Source organism: Paroedura picta, unplaced genomic scaffold, assembly GCF_049243985.1.
Source record: "Paroedura picta isolate Pp20150507F unplaced genomic scaffold, Ppicta_v3.0 Ppicta_v3_sca25, whole genome shotgun sequence".
Classification (NCBI taxonomy): Eukaryota; Metazoa; Chordata; class Lepidosauria; order Squamata; family Gekkonidae; genus Paroedura; species Paroedura picta.
In genome coordinates, this window is record NW_027518622.1 from 140,288 (window position 1) to 163,341 (window position 23,054).

General features: G+C 41.0%; 1 protein-coding gene across 2 annotated transcripts in view; it reads left to right on the plus strand.

Annotated features, from left to right (window-relative positions):
- The window catches only part of LOC143828393 (collectin-12-like), a 104,276-nt gene that overhangs the window by 73,660 nt on the left and 7,562 nt on the right, over positions 1 to 23,054 (plus strand). For both annotated transcript variants that reach the window (XM_077318811.1, XM_077318810.1), the window contains 7 exons: positions 3,160 to 3,282; positions 8,933 to 9,031; positions 9,844 to 10,890; positions 16,215 to 16,694; positions 17,659 to 17,795; positions 19,287 to 19,396; positions 21,581 to 21,726. In XM_077318811.1, coding sequence (XP_077174926.1) covers positions 3,160 to 3,282; positions 8,933 to 9,031; positions 9,844 to 10,890; positions 16,215 to 16,694; positions 17,659 to 17,795; positions 19,287 to 19,396; positions 21,581 to 21,726 — 2,142 coding nt within the window. The remainder of the gene's footprint in view (positions 1 to 3,159; positions 3,283 to 8,932; positions 9,032 to 9,843; positions 10,891 to 16,214; positions 16,695 to 17,658; positions 17,796 to 19,286; positions 19,397 to 21,580; positions 21,727 to 23,054) is intronic.

Below are 23,054 nucleotides of genomic sequence, written 5' to 3' on the forward strand. Positions count from 1 at the left end.
TTCATACACAAAAAATGGTTCAGATGTTTTTCCAAATGAAACTTTCAAGGGCATGAGTGATGTTTATTGAGAGTATTCTGACTATGTCTGTTGTCACCATTCAAGAACTACGTGTGGGATTTTTGTATCAAAAGCTGAGCCCTGGAACATCAATGACCCTGATAATAGGTGGGGTGTTGTTGTTGTTTCCTTGGAACAGGAAAAATCCCTGGAAAATCAGTATTTGAAACAGTCATGGAAATAATCCCTCTCGCTGAAAATTTTTCTGAAGAACCCTAAAGAACAGTCCTTCCTGCATACCAAGTCATTTAAAACAAACATTCTGGCCAATATCTTCAAATTACAGATGCTCAAACACCCTCTGGTTTAGTTCAGGTCCTGTTTGCCGGCTGTGAACAGGGATCTCTTTTCAATGGACTGTTCATATGTTTGTTGATCCCTTTGCGACTGTTTGATAGGTTGCTTCACTATATTGTTTCTGAACAGTACAACAGGGTGCATTTGGCTTTCCATGCAAGCACATGTTCATACAGCCCCGTTGAGTTTTACTCCCCCTGCCTGTCCTTACTATGCCACTCTTCCAGTCAGCAGAAAATATTTTAAACTAGGGGCAAAACCCATTGTACCCAGGAATACAAGCTTCTCTCCCCCCCCCCCCAATTTCTACACCAGAGCAACTCACTGGAGCTAGCTCTGCTTCTTCCACACACACACCTTCTACATCAGAGCAACTCACTGGCTCCAGCTCTGCTTTCCACAACCATCCCTTCCATGCCACAGCAACTCACTGGGGCTCTGCTTCCACCCACCAAGTTCCGAGAGTGTCAGGAGGTTGGGGGTGGAGAGTTCCTGGCTGAGAGCTTCCTCCCAAAAGGGGCTAAGCTACATGGAATGGCCATTCCCAGCTGAGGGCCAGTCAGGTAGCAAGTGACCTGTCATTTTGGAAAATATATGGTTTACTAATAGAGTGTTTTATCAGTCACAAATCACATAAATCAGTCCTAAGCAAACATGCACAAAAAACTTCCTTCTGGCCAGTGTTCATTTTGAATTGGGAGTATTTTAACTCATGCACGTGGGAGGGAGGGGTTGGGCGGGAGGGGATGAAAATCCATTTAGGTGACATACCAAGCATTCAGTATTGACCCTAAAAGATCAAGTGATCATCTCACTTCTGATCAATACAGTCAAAAGTTCAGCTTTTGTACATAGTCAAAGCAAGCTTTTTGCAGCATTCCTTCCTCAAAAATTCCCTCAGCTCTGGAGATCCTGCCTTCGTTACTATGGCAGCCGTAGATGCAGCCTCAGAAACAATGCATATCATCTTCCCATTTTTAAAAAGGTTTTAATTTAAATTTATTATCTTGTTGAGGTCAGCCATATTTTGGGGGGGGGGGGCGGGGACCACCAGCCTATTGGCAGAGAGACAGTCCCTCACGTACACAGGGCCTGGCCCTCGTATAGACTTGAAGATCAGAACCAACACCCTAAACTTGACCTGGAATACAATCAGCAACCAGTGCAGCTGCCAGATAACAGGTTGAATGTGAGCTCTCTAAAGGTCCTGGTCAGGACTCAGACTGCCATGTTTTGTACATGGCAGAGCTACAGAAGTTCAGTCTGGAGGTGACCGTCGCATGGATCACTGTGACTAGTTGTTCTGGGTGCTAGTAGCTTGGCTTGGTGAAGATGGAAGAAAACCAGCCAAGCTACTTTTGTGAGCTGGGTCTCCATTGTTAAAGAGGAGTCTAGGGTCACTCCCAGGTTTCTGACAGAGAACTAACATCCAGAAGAGGGCCCATCATACGCATATCTGCATCCCCATATTACCTCAAATGGATCAGGTAGATGGCCAATCTCTTATTCAAACAACAACCACATGTTTAGATACAACTTATCTGTCTGAAGCAGTCAAAGTAACTAGAAGTTAATTAACTAACTGCTGATTTCCTCATGTCTAAATTCCTAGTCTCTCAAAAGGCAAACTGCCTAGTTTAAAAATACATATACACACAGAAAAGGACTCTCTTGAGTTACTTGCAGGAGCTGGTTGCAAATAGAAAGACAACGGTTTATTTGAACTTCTGTTATCAGTCCTTTAAAAAAGTAGTTGATGCTGCGTTTGAGGCAGTCTCTGAAAAACAACAATTCAAAGGTAGGGGGGCATAAGACCAGCCAAAGGCTAATCCTTATGGGGAACATAATTTACTCCTAAAGAGTTTTGAATACATTTTCACCAGCTCATTAATTTGATGCAAGCAGAGTATTAATCTTAAAGTGCTGCTCTGAGGTTACTCCACTTATAGGTTAATAGGGTAAAAGCTGAAGGAAGTTCATTATTCAGAGACACAGCTAGCTGCATTAATCTATGTTTTCTATATGCAGCATTGACTGCAGCACAATTGCATACCTCTGTAATGATGTTCCTATTATATTTCCTGGAAAACCTGGAAAAAATGAGAGGTGTGTGTCTTATATCCGTTATCCAAGGTGAAATAAAATCTTCAGGAGGCAAAAAGCCTCAATGTGGCAGATGGAAAATGTGGGAGGGGTCTCCCCTTGAGAAGGGAGACCTACCATCCCTCGCTTGCCAGCAGGAAGCCACTCGCATTTTACCCCTCCGTTCGGAAAAGGCCCCACTAAAGTCCAACAGCCTCAATGCTGTCAGCTGGCCAGTGGTTAAACTGAAGATGGCTGTTTATGTTCATTTCATGTTATGATTCCATTTCCTTAGTACTTCTCTGGACCAGTTTTTCAACTTAAAAAAAATTGTCTGTGGTTTTCTGTAAAGTGAGACTGAATATTTAATTTAATGAATGTATGTGTGGTTCTTTAGAAACGGGAGGGAGGCTGCCTGGAGTTTGGGCCAAGGCAATAGACAAAATTGGCATTGTATACTTAAACTTCTGTGTGGGTTGCGGGGGGGCATTTGTACTCTTCTCCAGTGGTGTAGATGCATGGCAATGTTGTTTTCAGTGGTGACTATATAAGTAATGTCTCTTTCAAGCCTTCAGATTAACATATGGTATGGTGACCTGTTTCCTTTTATCGTGCACTGAGTTGCAGTCTTTGATTTGCAGAATTGTGTGGAACAGAAACCAGAATAGAAAAGGAACTTGCAAATTTCCACTCGATCGAAAGTTTTATGCTCTTTTGCAGGTATCCAGGAAGGAACACAATGCACCAAGTGTAAAAGTAACTGGGCTCTGAAGTTTTCCATCATACTCTTATATATACTATGTGCCTTGCTGACAATAACAGTCGCTATTCTGGGATACAAAGGTAAGTTTCACATATTATCTCCCAGTCAAGCTAAAACCCAATTTTAAAAGATTACAAGGAATTTTTAAAATGCATTTCTAGATTGAAATGTTCATAGAATATACTATAAGGTCAATATTAGACTCATTAATACACTTTCTCTCATACAACAAATATGTTTTACAATTGGCAGAGGGCCATAGAATTGCCAAATGCATAAATCCTGTACATGTTGGACTGTAATGTACACTCTCATCTGTGCACATGCACTCAGTTCCTCTAGTCCATACCACCCCATTCCCTTTTTGGAAGACAGAAGGATCATAACAAAAGTGTTCATGCAGATGCCTTGGTTATATGTTATGATGAAAGATTTATGCGATCTAAAGAGAAACCAGTCGTAGAAACTCCCATATATTTCCTCAAATGCCCAGAGAAGCTCAGGTGCCATTCAGAAATTCTTCTGGCACAAAGGTGGGCGTAATGTTCCCGTAGCCCTTAAGCTGTTCAAGGCAAAACCTCTAGCACAGATGATGTGTGGGGCCCCATTGTGTATAAATGCCAATATTTCCAGTCTAGAAAAGACCCAGGCTAAATTTTTAAGATCCCTGCTCCATGTACCAACCAGCACTTCCAACTCTTCAATCCGGGTGGAAACAGGAATGTATTCTGTCCAGACCAGAATATGGATATGTACGTCCATGTACTGGTTAAAATTGCTTTTTTCCACAAAGGGTTTGCTTTACCTAATGATGTCTGAATGTTGTACCGTGGATATCCACTCTTGAAAAAAAAACTTTGCTCATATGGTCTATCCAAACAGTTAATACTGTCTCTGGGTTTCAACCGAGCAAAAGAAACGATAAAACAAAGAATCCTAGATATCCATCGCCAACAGGATTTCAATCAAGTAAAAAATCCACTTTTTCCAATGTCTCCAACTTAATAATTTGAGGCCATTACCTTATTTATTTAATCTTATTTTCCCAGAACAGGAGTTCATTTACTCTCTTACGATATAACATGCTCCCATCCGCTTTTAGGGAAGGCTTATTCAAAAAAATACCCATCTGTGATCGTTTATGCATCTGCCAGGATGGGAGCATTGAGACATCTGAACATGTATTACTCCAGTGTAGGCTACGATCAATTCAGGGGAGAACTTCTATCTTCCCTACAGAATAAGCCCAACTCAGAGGCAATCACAGACATATTGTCAGACAAAAGCACAGAAATAAGTTCTGTTGTGGCTAGATTTGCTTGGAGAGCAATCAAAACAAGGAAGAGCTGGTTGGATTCGGAGCAACTTAGGTAGAGATAGTCTCAATTGCTTGAGATAATGCTTGTAAGTTTTAAAACCAGAATGATTCTTAGCTGGGATGTTTTTATCTTTTTTTAATAATATTTAAGTTATCAATGATTCTTTTATCTTGTTAATGCCAGATGTTTTTATGTACCTTGTAATTTGACTACTGGTCTAGTACCGTAATAATAAGGACTTGACTATATGTTATGGTGAAAGTGTTTTACCATTCATGTCCCAATGTTTTACCATTCATGTGGAATTTCCAGCCCATGTTCTAGCCCCTTACACCTCACTGATTTCCAGGGACTGTATTTCTATGTAAGTATCATTAGGAAAGCAGCTTTTGCCAGATGAAAATAGGCAGTTAAGAGAAAGGAGGGGAGACATATTATAATGTACTAAGGAAGTTTGTGGAACTGAAGATTCTGGCAGCAGTTGACTCGACATCTGGGACATTCAATTTCATTTGTAACCTGACCTTTTTTCAAATTCCTGGAACAAAAATTAAGAGTCCCACTAAACAGAGTAACATTCAATCTCAGTTTTTTACAATATTATGACCAGTTTCTGCGAGGGACGTAAATAGCCATTAGTTTCATATATCTCTTACACAAATCTGACAGGAAAAAACATTCTAGGATCTTCTTAGAAATGGAGAAACTCTAGAGGGAGCAAGTCCTAGACAAGATGTATATACTTCACAAATTGACCCAGTTAACTAGTCCTGTGCCCTACAGGAATAAATCCTGCAGAAGACTGGGACCACTAGAAGATATGGTCCGGGCAGAATCCTTCAGCATGTGATGAGAGGCTCTGAGCTATCTGCTTTTAGTTGCAACAGGACCAGCTTTCACTTCTATCACACAGTTTATAACACACAATGTGACAGCACGGACTTACCCGTGTCGCCTTTTGGCGGGTGGGGGCGGAGGGAAGAAGTGTCGACGCTGGTGGCCACACCGCAGCATTCCTAGGGTGCGCTGCGGCTGGCAGCGCGCACGGTGAAGGAGGCAGGGATTGGAGCATCTTCTTAGGACGCTGCTGAGCTCCCTTCCTGCCTCTTCGCAAGGACGCGGGCAAGCGACCCACCCGTCCTCCCTGTTTTCATGTCGTTTTATTTGCTTGTTGCCTTGTTTTGTCACGGCGTATTTTGCACAAGAGCATGAGCTTATTTGTAAGGGAATCGGTGTGCAATCGGCCTCCCTGTGGGGAATGGGGCCTCCTTAAGGGGGTGGTGGTAACGAGCTGCAAGCAGACCCAGCAGGGTGGGCTTGGTAGCTCGTTTCCATGACCGGAGGGCTCAGGAGGTAACCAAGGAGGTTTGCGCCCTTTGTGCCTCCACATTGGGTTCTCTCCCATATTTTAGGCAGACTCAAAATATTATCTGTAACTCAGCAGGGTGATTGATAGATAATTTTGGGTTTGCACGTGGGTGCAGTCAGCAGACTGCCTGGTTTAAGCTCATGCCCTTTGTTGCACCAATCCTCTGTGTGCGGGGTGTTTGAATAAATGCCGTGGCCATTTAAATGCCAACAACTGGTGTCACCTCTTCTTTCCCCTAACTGGCCTCCTGTCTGCCAAATAATAGTTCTAGATAGTTCTAGAATAGTTGAAAGATCTAGTATATAGTAATAAATAATAAATCTACATAAATGGTAATAAAAGATGATACAAATCATGGGAAGTAGAGCAAAAAACCAAACAGCATTGACCATGGCTCTCTATGTCTATAGGACAGCTATACAAAGCTAACAGAAATTCAAATGAGTGTGTAAGTGAAGTGAGCCATAAGCAAATGGGAATTGATGTTTGCTTCCCACAGTAACCAGTCAAGTGGAACAAGGGGAAAATGCTTCCTGCTCTGAGACTCATTAGACCTTGAGCATGAATCATAAAATCATCGAGTTGGGAGGGACCTCCAGGGTCTTCTAGTCCAACCCTCTGCACTATGCAGAAACTCACAATCACCTGCGTACCTGCAGTGACTCCAATTTCACGTCCAAGTAATCAGTCCCCAACAAAAATCTCTAGAATCCAGCTTGGCCTGGAGGAATTTCACCTACCATCCTACAATTACTAATTCCCTGGACATGCAACGAAGGGCCAAGAGAAACAAACACTGGAACATCCCTTCCTGCCTAAGTTCATAAAATCAAAATTTCTGTCAGATAAATATCTAGCCTCTACTTAAAAACTTCCAAAGAAGGAACGTCCCTAGAAGCTCCTCTACTACCTATGGAGGGAGGTAATTGTTCCTAATATTTATTTATTTATTTCCGCATTCATATACTGCCCTCCCCGAAGGCTCAGGGCAGTTTACATGGGACTGAAAGAAACTATACAGAGAACATTACATATAACTAATTATAATATTATTAACTGATAATAACAAGTAACTGTATAACATTTAACAATAATAAAAAACAATAACACAACAGGCCCAGGAGTCTTGGTGGATTTCTGGGGGTGGGGGGGTGGGACAGGGGCCCTGCTGATGTTGTTGATTGATCTATCCTATCATCTCCCTCCTACTATATTATTCCCATTTATGATGTCTCGGGAGGGGTACACATAAAGAAGTACTCATTTCAAGATCCTAGATAAATATGGGTAGCCATGTTAGACTCTGTAGCAGCAGATCAAGAGTCCAGTCATTTATTTATTTGTTTGTTTGTTTGTTTAGATTTATATACCGCCCTCCCCAAAGGCTATTGTTTACAAAACAATACTAGACACAATTGCAGCCTTCTAGGCCCATTGACTTCAATTGACTTAGAAGGCTGTAACCACTTAAGGTTGTACCATTTAATTCATTGGATTGTATTTACCATTCTGTTAATCTAAGTGTGGAGCCTTTCTCCAGGGGAGGGACACTTCTTCCAGAAGAAAATCCTCTGGTCCCAGAGCACAAGCACCACAGGCCAGAGGCAGATTCTTTCCACTAGGGAAAGATGTCACACTTAACTGAATTGAGGAGTAGGATAGGAGTCAGGTCAGTGAAAAGAGTGAACTAAAATATGCCTAATGCTGTACTGAACTGTAGCTTTATTCTCATGTCTCACCCTGTGGCCACCTTCCAGTATCTCCATTATGAACTCTTTATAATTAGTTTCTGCAGTTTTCTCCATTGTCTTTCAGTTCTTCATGCACAGACATTCTTCCAGTCCCATTCTTCCAGTCCTATTCTTTTCCTAACCAAGTCATTTGAATCCTTGCAACGCACTCTTCCTTTCCAGTCTCTTTCTCAACCTCGTGTCATCCTTCTGAGGTCCAAACAGTTCAGACCACTCTGCAAATTCCACACATATGTGGGAGTGTACAGAGCTCCAGCATTCACAGAGTCTTCATTATTTATGACAGTGTTAGGGGATCGTTCTGCACATGCTTCTTCACTGCATTAGCAAATTGCCCTCCAACATCCCCTGCAAATCCAGCCCTGCCAGAAGCAGCATAAAGTGCTGTGATCACCCCCAAATTCTGAGCATTACAGTCCTTCTCCCAGTATAAATTATTATTATTATCATTATTATTATTATTATTATTATTATTATTATTATTATTATTATTATTATTATTATTATTATTCGATTTATTGCCTGCCACTCCCTTGCAGCTCGTGGCGGGTTACAACATTCTAATTCAGATGACAATGGCAGCACTTGGCAATAGCAGCAAACCCTTCACACACATGTCCCATAAGTGAGGTCAGTCTTGCCTGTAGTATATGAAATCTGTCTCTTTAAGAGATAGGCCAGGTCCTAAGTGGGAACTCCCTCTCTTAACGTGAATGGATGTGTCTTCGGGAATATACTAGCTAGAGTTGGGTAGTTGGTAGTTAGGGCTCTGCTCCTTGTTAAGTCTAAATTGGTTCGATACCCCACTGTTAAAAGAGCCTCTTGTGGTGCAGAATGGTAAGGCAGCTGTCTGAAACCTTTGCCCATGAGGCTGGGAGTTCAATGCCAGCAGCCGGCTCAAGGTTGACTCAGCCTTCCATCCTTCTGAGGTCGGTAAAATGAGTACCCAGCTTGCTGGGGGGTAAACGGTAATGACTGGGGAAGGCACTGGCAAACAACCCCGTATTGAGTCTGCCATGAAAACGCTAGAGGGCGTCACCCCAAGGGTCAGACATGACTCGGTGCTTGCACAGGGGATACCTTTACCTTTTTTACCTTTGCCCCACTGTCCTGCCCCATAAAGAAGGTTTTGAAGTCATCCTGCCACTGCATCTCTTTGGCCTTTCAGAACATTTACCCACCTCCCCAGTGAGTCCACTTTACAGAGGAGACAAACACCACATTGCCAATCATCTTTGCCGCAACAGGTCATCCAGTTGTTTTGCTAACATATTGTCTTTATTCATTCTAGTTGTAGAAAAAATGGACAATGCTACTGGTGGCATGAACACATCACACAGCATATACAATGAGAAACTTTCAAAGGTGGAAAGTCGCCTGAAGAACCTGGGTAATCCATATGCATTAAAAGCACCAACATGATCCTTGCTTCTTTAGTTTATTGTTCAATCTGATTTCTTCAACAGTTAACCAATACTTACATTCCTTTTTTTTTAATTAAAGGAAATATGTTCTGTTGCATCTGTTTCCATTAGAGAAAACGTTTGTGGTTATTAATCCTGTACCAACATTCCCATATATCACTAGCCAGGAATTAGTCTGAATTTCCAAAATGCTGCCTAACTGGCTACATGCTGAACACAGTGCATACAGTGTATACATGTCTGATGACTGGCAACTTCAGGTAGTAGAGATGAGAAAAAGCTGTGCCCAAGACCTTAAAAAGTGGCTCTCAGTTAGAATAACTAGTACTGCTTAGGTGGCCAGTGCTCTGGCTCAGTACTAAGGAATTACACATGTTTCATTAATCCACAGAAGATTAGAAACTTCTGTAATTAAGAAAAGCCGGTAGCCACGTTGAGTCATAGTAAAGTCCAAGAAAAAAGCCATGTATTATTTTGAATGGGTCTTAATAGAAGTTATTACATACTTTGGTTCTTGTGAAATCAATAGTGCTTAGTTATGCCTTTCTCTGGATTGTACCTTTTGTTTTATACTAAAGAGATCTTATATGTTATATTAAGAAGCACAGATTATTCACATTATAATGCCAATTGAACAGGCATTCTGTTTCGCAGGAACTAAAAACATATGGTCGTGTGCCAGCCATTTTCTAACATGTTTCACCAGTTAAATGATGGCATTGCCTAAGAGTTCCTATTATCAACAGTAAACAAAACTTCTTTTCCTTATTTTTTTCAGGTAATGAAACAGATGAGAAAGCCCAGAACATCAATGCAGAACTTTCACACTTCAAGGATGATATCCTGGCCCTCCATCAGCAACTTTATGAGATTTCAGAAAAAACAGCAAAGAACAAAGATACACTGGAAAAGTTACAGGAGTCTGGAAGTGTGCTAGATAATAGGCAGACTCAAATGAAAGGTGTTCTGGATAGCAACTCCTTCATGATCCTCAATGTAAACAAAACTCTCCAGGTCTACAATGGCTATATCAATGAACTCCAGCAAGACAAGAATAACATTCAGACCAATTTGCAAAGCCAAATACATTCACATAGTGTAGTCATCATGAATCTAAACAACTTGAACCAGACCCAAGTCCAGCAAAGAGATCTTATCAGTGCTTTGCAAAGATCTGTGGATGATACAAGTCAAGCTATCCAAAGAATCAAAAGTGACTTTCAAAATCTTCAGCAGGCTGCCCTCCAAGCACGGAAGGACACAGACTGGCTTAAAGAGAAAGTACAGAACTTGCAAATGTTAGCAGCCAACAACTCAGCCTTGGCCAAAGCTAATAACGATACACTTGAGGATATGAGCAGTCAGCTTAGCTCATTTAGTGGGCAGATGGACAACATCACTACTATTGCACAAGCTAATGATCAAACTTTGAAGGATCTCCAGGAGCACCATAAAAAATATGAAAACGGAACAGCTGCCAAGTTTAACCAACAAGAAGAGCGATTTCAGAACTTTGAGACGGATATAGTCAGCATCATTAGCAATATTAGTTATACTGCCCATCATCTGAGGACATTAACTAGCAACCTCAATGAGGTCAGGACAACATGCACAGAAACTCTTAGTAAACACACAGATGAGCTGACTTTTATGAACAATACATTAGCTGATATTCGCCTGGATGCTACTAGCCTCAAGATGCAACAGGATGTGATGAGGACAAGATTGGATACAGAAGTATCCAATTTATCGATAATAATGGAAGAAATGAAACTGGTGGATTCCAAGCATGGTCAGCTCATTAAAAATTTCACCATCCTGCAAGGTAAGAAGTGTCTTTGATAAGGCTTTGAACATGGGTTTCACTAGCACTAGGAGCTGTTCAGGGTAGTTGCTAGTTTGTTTCATCCTACTAAAGAAAATGCAGAGTTTAAAGGGGAGGACCCCCTAAAAAGAACCCTACAATGAGGCTACTAAGTGTTCCTCAATTTATTTAGTTATTTAAAACATTTCTATATTTCCCAAATTCAGGATCCTCAGAATTAAAATATTTCATACAACACAATGGCGCAAACATTAAAAAGCATTAAAAATATATATAATATTCAAAACCATTAAATAAAACCTAATATAAATACATGGGAAATATAAACACACTAAAGCCTACAAACAGGAAGGAAGGCTAATAAGGGAAGTAACACCAAACCAAACAAAAAAGTTTTTACCTACTGGTAAAAGACAACAAAAAGAGGGAGACAGTCTCCCTGGGGAGGGAATTGTGGTGACACAACCAAGAAGGCCCTTGTCTTGCGTCAGATGGCAGGGACTGCTGAAGCACAACTTCTGAGGATGTTCATAAGCAGTCCCTTGGGTATGGTGACTTCATATACAAATGCAAATAAAAGTGGAGAAGAAATAGTTGAGTAAAGTTCAGTATTTGGAGCCAGCAAGTATAAAGGACATTACACAAAAACTTTGTATTTCATTAGATGATCTATGATCAGATCCCTCAGGGCTTTTTAAAAAGAGCCAAATATGTACCTGTATTTTTTTTTACTTTGCAATAAATAGTAAAATGAGAAAGGAACAATTGAAATTTAGCGAATAATTAAATTTAGCATTACCCTCTCACTGTGGTTATCAACTTCATAATGCATTGTGACAGAAATTATACAAACCCAACCACTCACTCAGGCATCTCTAAATATAATTAATTGCATTAATTGGTTGGTTGTATATTTTTGTTTAAATTTGTATTGTTCATATGTATACTGTTTTGTAAATCATTTTGAGTCCCCACTGTGAAAGAAAAGAGGGTTAAATATTTAAATATATGAATATATTTTCACTGTACGTACATTTACTTTATCAGTTAGTATGCAACCACTGATCTTACCTGATCCTTACTAACTCCTTAGTTTTTCTATCACATATGAATCCAGCCTTTCATTAGCCTGGAATTTTAACATCTTGCTCAAATCTTGATGTCAGGGTTTCTTTCCTAATTAAAAACGTGTAAACGTTTGCATTAAATGTAAATGTTTGCATAAACAAAATCTAGACAGGTGTATGGTCTATCAGACACCAATCTCTGCTAAAGAGGAAGTAAATAAAAATATGAGCTGAATTTTTCCCAGAACAATTCAATTTTAGCAAAACCAACAACAAAGAGTTAAAACAGTGTTTTATACTAGTCAGGCTGTCCCTTTGTACATCAAGGAACACTTTCTGAGATAGCCATGGATATAATTTTGGTATTTTTCATTTGTTCAAAATCCAGTATTTGAAGGCAGAACAGATGACACTGTAGCATGTCCTGCTGTATCTTCCTAGGGTCCTTTAAAGCTGAATTACAGCTATGGGAGGGAAAGAGGGATGTTTAACCCATTCATTGCTGCAGAAATTTACAAATAAGAATAAGAATAAGAGGTCCCTTAAAGCAGGGGTCGCCAACCCCCGGGCTGCGGACTGGTACCGGGCCGCGAAACCCTCGACACCGGGCTGCGGGGGTGGGGAGGGAAGTGTTTGGGGCTACAAACTGTGACACTAACCATGGGGTGGAAGGCATTTCACTGCATAGATTCTGGAGAAATTACATTAGAACTAGGGTGTAAACTGCATGGAGCTTTTATTCCAACCCCAGATCGATTCAGTCCCTGCCCTCTACACAGAATGCAATTTCCGTTTGGATTTTGGGCGATTTGAATTTTCCTTCTGCAGCAAGAAGGATTGATCCAGAGTGACCCTACCTTTATTGTGCGATATCTTGGAGTGCTTTTAATGCTCAATATATTTTAAAATCCGGATTGGGAAACCAAGCTCCGTGGTAGAGAACCTCTGATAGGCCATACCTGGTCATGTGACAAGCTTGCCTTAAAGGAGAAGCCCTTAATTTCTCTCGACTTCTGTCGATCCTGGATTTTTCCTCCCTCCTCTGTCTTTTTCGTTCTCCCCCGCCCCCCCTCCAAGAAAAAAAAGAGGCTCCCTGCCTGGCTCCTCTCCCCCTCCCTTCAAGAAAAGAAAGAAAGAGGCTTGGCTCCCCTCCCTTCTGAACTACCCTAACCACGTGCAGAACACTTTCCTGTTTCAATGGGGGGGGGGAGGAAGATTTGTGCCATTTTCAAAGTGATCTGAATTCAACAGGATTGACAATGGAATAAACAAAGTAAGTGCAGACTTTGCCTAGAATAAGGTGACCAGATTTCAACATTGGTAAAGTGAGACACCATTGACCGGGGAGGGGGGAGTTCTTGATTAAAAATTTGGTCTATATGGAGCAACAAAAAGTTTCACAGAACACATAGAACACAAAAATAGTATTGCAATATATATTTTTTAATTTCAACATAAGTACAATTTGCCAGGTGCCCCCAGATGTCCCTCCAAAAGTGGGACAATCTGGTCACTTTAAACTAGAACAATTTTCACCCTGCCATCAACCTGAGTATGAACCAGTCCAGTGTTCTGGACACCATTGTACAACTACACAATGTATACACAAGCATCCCCTTATACCAAAAGCCTACTGACAGGTACACGAGCGCCTAAATCAGGGGTAGTCAAACTGCGGCCCTCCAGATGTCCATGGACATTCGCTGGCAGGGGCTCCTGGGAATTGTAGTCCATGGACATCTGGAGGGCCGCAGTTTGACTACCCCTGGCCTAAATGCTACCCTGAACATCCAACACTGTAGTCTACAGTTAAGCATTACATTGCAACCATATTTGCGTCCATCCCTTTTTAAAGGGCTTATACCTGAAACATATATATCAAGCATTCTTGTGATTCTTGGGATTATAATACCAATGAAGACAGTGATTAATAAATTCAGGCTGTTATGCATAAATAAGCTGCTATAAGTTAGACCCCAACAAGATAAGAACTGTGGTTGTTACCCATAGTTCCCAAAGCAGATAAGTACAGTGTATCATCAGAGATCTACAACTACCCTACATTTCTGAAGGCAAGATGCTGTTCTTCGTGAATAGAGAAAGATTATTGAAAGCCCAGAGCTACCCATCCACAAAGGCATGGCTCATGAAGGTCTATCCAGTCTAAAGTCCCAAGACCCAGCAATAAGATCTGCACAAATACTGTAATCAAAAATTTTGATCTAGGGAATGAATGGTTGCAAAGATTGAATTTTGGTCTGAATGACTGTAAATAAATATTGAATGGTTGGTTGGTTGGTTGGTTGGTTGGTTGCAAAGATAGATAACATCAGTTCTACCTGATATTCATAACCTGATAAATACCAATGAATGGCCTGCAGGATATGACTTGCCACATAAAGTATGGAAGACAGCTAATTGAAAACCAAAACGGTTTTGGCAGTTATGAAGATCTGTTGTTTAAATGGGGCAATATACCAGGACCTGAATGTGGTTGTAATTCAGTGCTCCAAACTGTTTTCCATCTGTCACAAAAATGTGAGCATTGTGCTTTCCAGGGAAATATGACCAAGCTCTTTGAACCGGCTGCAATTCAGTGGATTTAAAACTTAAATATCAGTATTTAGAAGGAATACCCAGTCAGTCTGTGTACCTGTTGTACTGAATTGTATTTTATATTATTATATGTTTCCTGTGTGTAACCCTGCTATATCTGTACCATAAATAAAGTTGGAGAGGGATGGTGGGAAGAGTTGGAACTCCTCATCTACTTGATTGGGCCCCTGGGGAGTCACTTGAACTGTAGCACCAATCAGGCAGGGGATTGCCTGCCCCTCACTGCCTTCAATTCCCTGATTGGCCCTCGGGGAGGGCACTCACCCCCCAGAGGACCAATCAGGTAAGGAACACATTGTCCCTGACTACCTCCTCCTCCGCCTTCCAGCCACATGAAGAGGCAGCAGTCAGGCAAGGCGACTACAGCCTGAGCAGCCCTGCCTCAGCCTCTGCAGGGCTGCTGGGATGGGGGGTGGGGTGGGGTAGAGGCAGGGAGCACCCATCTGAGCTTGCCCCTGCCCTGACCAGCCTTGCTACGGCCTGGCAAGGCCATGCCAGGACTGCCGGGGGGGGGGGGAGTAGAGGCTACAGCCCATTGTATTTTTTATACAACTAGCTTTTCTGTTACTGATGAATAAAATAAATTAATGTAACATGGCCTATAATACTGCCATGGGTAGCTGACCTTGCCTTGCTCACAAACAGCCCTCTGTCCTAAAAAAGCTTTTTACCAGAAACACTGGACATAACAGAGGTATAAACAGAGGGAACAGACCCTGAAAGACATAGATGTCAACTCCATCCAAGTATCCTCTCAGACAATATTATTATATGATCTAATAACTTCAACAGTAACATCTTGAGCTTATTCACTTTTTCATCCTCTAATATGATAATAGGCCCTTGCATGTCAACAGTGCCCTTCTGCTCTTCACATTGGATAAGCAGAATAGTCCCTATGTTAAAAAAAACAAAAACAATAGACACAAATCTGACAATAAAAATGGCAATATTCAGAAACCTGTGACTGTATATTTTGTTATCCCAGGACAGCACTGGTGATTTTTAAATTACTACTGTTCATCAAAAGAACTTCAGAGGCGAACTTTAGCATGAAACTGCTGAAATGGAACTCATAAAGAAGTGTATATCATCCTCCATGGGCTACAATAACCTACAATTCCACAGAAACTACTATTAATCAGCTTAGTGAAACTATGGAGATATCACCAACTACTATTGGGAATGGTTTCAACAATTTCCTTGAAAACCTCTGAATTTTGCATGATTGTATTTCATCCTTTAACTTCTGCATTTCATGAACCTTTTACCCTGCTGTTTACAACTTTTTTTGTGTGATTTTTTTGTCTAGCTACACGCCTCAGATGAAGTGGACCCTAGTCCACAAAAGCTTATTTTAAGTTTGTAACTTGTTATTATTTTAAGGCATTGTAAGACTCCTGTGGTTTTGTTTGTTTGTTTCACTTAGTTTCTTTGAAAATTTCTTTGGTAACGGAGGCATAATTATAAGCAAAGCTCCCTAAAGTTCGAGGGGGCAGGAAAACCATCACATTTGAAAGGTTTAAAATTTGGTACAAGTATCTAATCAAAATATGTCCTTGCTATAGTCATGAATTACCCATAGAATTTTTACAAATCTCATTGCTATTCTAATTTCCCTTTATTTTAAAATTATTTTAGGCCCTCCAGGCCCGAGAGGTCCCAAGGGTGACAGAGGACTCATAGGTCCTATGGGACTTCCAGGATCCAAAGGACAAAAAGGAGAGAAGGGTGAGCCAGGACCACCAGGGCCACAAGGTGAAAAAGGACCAACTGGACCAATTGGACCACCAGGGGAAAAAGGTGGGAAAGGTTCCAGAGGTTTTCCTGGATCCAAAGGCCAAAGAGGTTCACCTGGGAAGACTGGTCTGCCAGGTCCTAGTGGAGATCCTGGGCCACCTGGAATAGCTGGAAAAGATGGCCCACCAGGCCCTCCTGGTCCACCTGGACCGCCAGGGCTTCAAGGAACTGTTGGTGAACCAGGAATACATGGTCTTCGTGGGTTACCTGGCCTGCCTGGAGCACGTGGTTTACCAGGAATACCTGGACCTCCTGGGCCACCAGGTCCAGGAATGCCTATGGCACTTCAGAGTGTGACAACATCAGCTCCTGAAGCAAATGGTAAGCTGCTCACACAATTCCCTACCAATGTGACCTCCTCTTAGAGATAGTGTTGGGTACTATACTTTAACTATAGACTATATTTTTCCACTGTTTCCGCAGCAGATTTATATAAGTGACTTCTGAGTTGGATACTGTTTCTAGGGTCAAACCAGATGTAATGCCAGGTGTAAACTGCACAGAGCTTTTCTTCCAACCCCAGATCGATTCAGTCCCTGCCCTCTATATAGAATGCGATTTCCGTTTGGATTTTGGGCGATTTGAATTTTCCTTCTGCGGCAAGAAGGATTGATCCGGAGTGACCCTACCTTTATTGTACGATATCTCAGACTGCTTTAAATCCTTAATATCCAGATTGAGAAAGAAAGCTCCGTAGTAGAGAACCTCTGATAGGCTACACCTGGTCATGTGACACACTTGCCTTAAAGGAGAAGCCCCTAATTTCTCTCAACTTCTGTCGGTCCTGGATTTTTTCTCCCTTCTCTGCCTTTTTCAATCCTCTCCCCCACCCCCTCCAAGAAAAGAAAGAGGCTCCCTGCTTGGCTCCTCTTCCCCCCCTCCTTCAAGAAAAGAAAGAAAGAGGCTTGGCTCCCCCCCCCCCTTCTGAACTACCCTAACCACGTGCAGAAGACTTTCCTGTTTTAATGGGGAGGGGGGGGGAGAGGAAGACCCGAGTTCAAAGCGATCTGAATTCAACAGGATTGACAATGGAATAAAGAAAATAAGTGCAGACTCTGCCCCATACTGAAACAACAAAGCGTTTTCAAGTCTATTCACAGATGATAGGGCAGTAGTATAAAGTGTTTTTGTTCTCCCCTGCCCTGAACAGTGTTTTGAGTAATATAATATTTCTTCCATACTGTTCTAGAACCTGAAGTATTATTAAATTGTTAAATATCATTGTACTTAAAAAAAAGGCATAGATCTAATAACGGCAATTTTTGCTTCATATTTTATATTTCAGGTTGTCCTGTTAACTGGAAGAATTTTACGGGCAATTGTTACTACTTTTCATCAGAAAGAGACATTTTTGAAGGAGCAAAACATTCCTGTGAAGAAACATCCTCACATTTGGTTTTCATAAACAGCAAAGATGAGCAGGTACAAAGCTATAGCTGGTGTTCCTATATCTAGAGATGCTGACACTTTAGTTGAGGACTCCTCTCAACAGAAAAGATACCTAAACATCAGAAGTCTGCTGGTGTCAGTTACACCCAAAAGTCAGTAGAACTTTACACAGAGGAACAATAAAATATGACCGTTCCTCAGGAAATAGTGACAGTGACAGTCATGTAAGACTAAAAAGTCAGTAGGATCTACTGATGCTTTCTTTCAGTGACAAACAAATCAAAACCGTGACCCATCACCTTGCAACTTAAAAAACAGTCCTAAAATGCTCCCATAATGGGGGAAGGGATGTTTGTCCATTTCCCTCCATGACTTGATCAAAATCACACATACCCTCAAAGCTGCTTTTGGCAAATGCTGGTGGGACAATTTTTTCTAGAAAACAGTTGAGGAGAAGGTATTTTAATCAGGAGGCAGAGGGTAGAAAACACCCAGCCATCATGCACAGCTGCTCCAGACATCAGCAATTTCCTGAAGCTGTATTGTTATTTCTTTTCAGTTTTCTTTAAGCACTTCAGGAGATCAATCACAGCTCATGTGACTTGGCCCTATCAGACTTATAGTGTTCAGAGATAAAAACTAAAAATAATGTAAACTTTTTAATTCTATTAGCATTGGGCATCTTATGACAGGGTCATAAGTTTTTGAAAGGAAGCTGTGTGCACACTAAAGAGAGTTGAGGACTTGTTAATATCTTCTCCTGGTGGTGTGTTGTCCATGAGGAGGACACTAAAGGCAACAGAAAAGCTATGTACAACCATTCTTTGTCCTCTCAATTAATGAATGCATGCATTCAACCTAGCAGGAGCAATGGATAAGATGTGAGTTGTCCTCTTAGTTCCTTAACCCCAGCAATTAATCTTAAAGGGATTTTGTTGCTGTTTCCCCTTCCTTCTAGATTTCTACAGTCTTATTATCTGGCCATTATATTTTGTTTTGCTAGATATACTCTTTTATTGCTATGAAAACTGGGGAAATCATGGGAGCAGATTAATCCATATGTATATGTAGAATATGAATATGCCTCACATCATCTCAAATGACCATGATGTTTTTCTGTGGAGTAATTCTACCAGTAACTGTTGATAAGTCACCTTAAGTTCATGCATGTCTGAACCACCCATATCAGCAGGCAGTATATGTGACCTGTTAAGTCATTAAAAAACTGTGATGATATGAAGTAATTTCTAAGGCCAGATCATGCTTTCATAGCTTCAGAACAAATAGTCACATGAGTGCTTCTTAGACCATTTCTACACTGGGAACTTCGCTGCTGTGGCTCCTGTGCGGGACCACAAATCCAGGCCGGATGATGTCTACCAGGCTAAATGCTCTCCTGTGTGGGAGCAGGAAGAGGCGGGGCAACCTGTCCCCGCTGAAACTCCAGTCTGCAGCCTAGTGCAGAAACGGTCTTTATATATTCTGATGCAGCCCAGTGCAACCAATACTTTCTTGCGTTCACAGCAATGGCTTAAAAAACAGATAGCTGGAAAAGGAAGCTTCTGGATTGGCCTCACAGACTCAGAGCGGGAAGATGAGTGGTTGTGGCTGGATGGCACGTCACCAGGATATACGTAAGTGTAGGAAGAGCATCTTCTGCTCCTGTTCTTGCTGTTGTTCCCAAAATGGGAAATTTTGCTAGAACCTTTAAAAACAAATCTTTACCTGGAAAGGTTATTTGCCTTCTGCTATTTTTTTCTCACTCAAACTCTCTCCTTTAACAACAATAAAGCTACAAGGGTTAATTTTCTTGCCGAAAAGAAAACTGAATATTGATTAAAAGAATTGTAGAACCATACAGTATTATGACACTGGTTGCCTAGAAGCTCATTGTAGACTATTATTGTAAATCAAAGGTGGATATCAGACCTTTCTTCCCCTGACCCTGTTTTATATATTTCCTTCTTTTAATGTGTATTTATAACTGTTCATTTTAAAAGTCTGTTTGTTGACATGTCAGACAGTAACCATAATTTTATATGAAATAGGAATCCTCTCTGAAAGGTATAGGACAGTGATAGAATTAAAGTTTTTCTATTTTTCTTTTTAAACTAACTGGATACTCAGTCAGAGACAAATGCCTTTGAACTGAGCTCAGGGCATACATTGTTGTGCTGCAGGCCAATCCTGAGCAAATGCAGGATCCATCTTTCCCACTGAGCTTTCTCTTCTTATCACATGGTTTCACTGCAGTTTGGCACCAAACTAGATCTTCCAAAAATATAATTTGATAGATTCATTATTTTACACTGATAAAACCTTTGGCAGTTTCTGACCGACTGCACACTGAAACAGTATAACTCCATATATTGGTGTCATTTGCATGTAATTACTCATGAAAATCCAAAACTTTATCTTAACTTTATCTGTTAATTCTACGATGTCTTAAAAACTGGCCCACAGGGAGGTTCTCTTTCAAATGTTTAGGGTGGTAAGAAGAGAAATCTAGTAAAGTATTACAATCAGTAATTACATGTATAAATGTTTTGGACATGTATGTGCATAAAACTGATGAAAACAGGTTTAAAGTTTCTACCTATTTTAAACCAACTGATTGTAATACTTTACTAGATTTCTCTTCTGCCAGGGAGCATGAGTGGAGGCTAGAGCCGCTGTATGTTTTATGCAATGGGCTTTTCTGCCAGTTTGTAATATAGCAAAGTAGCACATAAAGTGTGTAACATGCTGGGTCTGGGGAAAAACAGCTCACTGTTTGTCTGCTGCAAGGTTTTGATATATGATATTTCACGTTTTATTTTCCTTCATTTTTTCCCCTCAGACATAAAGGGTTAAAAAATAACCTGTAGCTTTCGATGCTCAGTATTTACCTTATGTTGTATTTTCCCTGTACCCTTTTGACCTCAACACTGTCAGTCAACTCAGCCGGACTTCACTTGTTACTTCTGGAAAGTACCATGACTGCCCACAGATTCATTCAGCCACTTTGAGTGGGTCAGGCATGTTCTTTATGGCTCCATTTCAGACAGTAACCACAGATTTCTTGTGCTGCTTTTTCAAAAAAGATGAGATTTTCAAGCTGTGAGGAAAGCACATTTTATTTATTAAATGAAAACAGTCAAGAATTGTGGACCTATCAAGCAAGGTCTCTTTAGTGCACCTCTAAACTACTTTATAAAGACTTTAAAATCTTTATGACTGTCCATTCACTATCAAAAGTATAACATACAATGATAGATGATAAATCTTTCTTTCTAAAGACATAACAATAGCTGTGGGGGGAGGGGAACTCATAAATAAACCCAGTACCCAGCTACTGCCACGGGTCACTTCTTGTTGGATGGTGACATATTAATATGAATTCATTTGTCATATCTTAGTATTCTCTGTTTTGTTTCTTTCTCTGTACTTGATAACAAGAAACTGTTGGCTTTCTTTTGATTTGAGGTCAGGGATGTAAATCCAATAGCTAATAGTAAATCAGTAGCTAATTTGGAGATGTTAGACAAATGCAGTCCTATGGATTGTGCTTATCCCTTTCATATCCATAAACATCCCCAAATAAAAACAAAGCACAAATTTCTAATTTTAGGCCCTTAAGCCTTGGCAGCTTGTTGGATTGATTCTCTTGGCAGCCCAGCTGTTTTCTATTTCCACAGAGCATCACGTCAAGGAGTGTATTTTGTATTCAGAACTGAGCTGGGATTTTTGTTGTTTTGCTTTTGCTTTACTGTTAGTCACTTCTGTTGCAACATCATGCTGCTTTTCAATAAATAATCCATTATTTCTTTTGCTGAAAGAAACTGGAAGTCTGGGCAGCCTGACAACTGGAACCATGGGCACGGACCAGGTGAAGATTGTGCTGGTTTGATCCATGCTGGGTTGTGGAATGACTTTCACTGTGAAGATGTTAACAGTTTTATTTGTGAACAAGAGGTGGACAAAGGTAAGCCAATCAGTAAGTTAAGCTACATAAAAATAATCAAATGTAACACTTGCTTTCATAAAAGGAGATTTAGGATTAGTAGCCCAATGCAGCTATCCAAGTACGTTGTCTACTACAGGAGTATTGTTCCCAATTGTAATTGTTGTTGTTAAAGGGGAAATTGTATTTTCCTTTGTCAGTATTATTTGAACAACACTTGAGGAAGCTTTCTTAGGGAGCAGTCCTAAGTCCCATATATACTCTCATATAAACCAACCTGCTTATAAACTGAGGTACCTAATTTTACCACAAAATCTGGGCAAATGTATTGACTCGCATATAAGCCGAGGGTGGGAAATGCTCCATTATCACATGCTCTCCCATTCAGCATTGCCATTCCTTTTGCCACTGAAGGCAAAAGGAAAAAAATATCAGAGTCCTTCAGTCAAACCATTGATGTCCTACAAGCTGCCAGAGCTTGCAGTACACATTTGCAAAAGGCAATGAAACAATTGGCTGGCTGGAGCAGGCTTTTATTTCAGTTACTTTATGTACCCGCGTATAAGCCGAGAAGGGCTTTTTCAGTGTGAAAAAGGATGCTGAAAAACTAGCCTTATATGCGAGTATATAGGGTAGGTCTAATAAGAAGTCCTATTTTACTCAGGGGGACTTACTTCCAGGAAAGTGCTTTTAAGTTTGCAGCCTTGGCATGTAAATACATTCTACATATAAGGAGATTCCAGCACTTTCTATTGATTGTCAGCCTCAGTGATACAGAATGTGATATCCCGGGAGATCACACCACCCACTTGATTCTTGTGTCTTGGGTAAAAAATCTAGAAGCTCTTGAATGGGGAAAAACAGCCCTCACCTGTTGATTGCCTTGCAAAACATTGACCTAATCCTGGACCTTTTCTGCACCAGGAATTTGGCCTGACTCACCGCTTGTTGCAGATCAGGCCAAATTCCCACTTCCACATGATGTCAGTGCTGGACTGTCACAGGCCTAGCCCAACTCAGACCCTCAGACCCTGCCACAAGGAAACACAGATAAATCTATGTTCCCTTTTTTTTGTCCCAGGCATCAACAGGGCCATGTTGGGCCTGGGCCATGTGGCTGGCCCGGCTCCTAACTACCCACATCTGAGTACAGCATCCTAGAAGGGACAAAAAAAATGCCTGTGTAGCAGAGCTTCTTTGGACATTGTTTTTATTTTTAAGAATGTGGTATTGCGTACCAACGGTCTTAACAAAGATTTTAAGGCCCACGTCACCCCGCAGGGGAACCTTGCCTCCCTCACTGCCATGCAGGAGCACAAATCCAGGGCAGATGGGGTGCACTTTCCCAA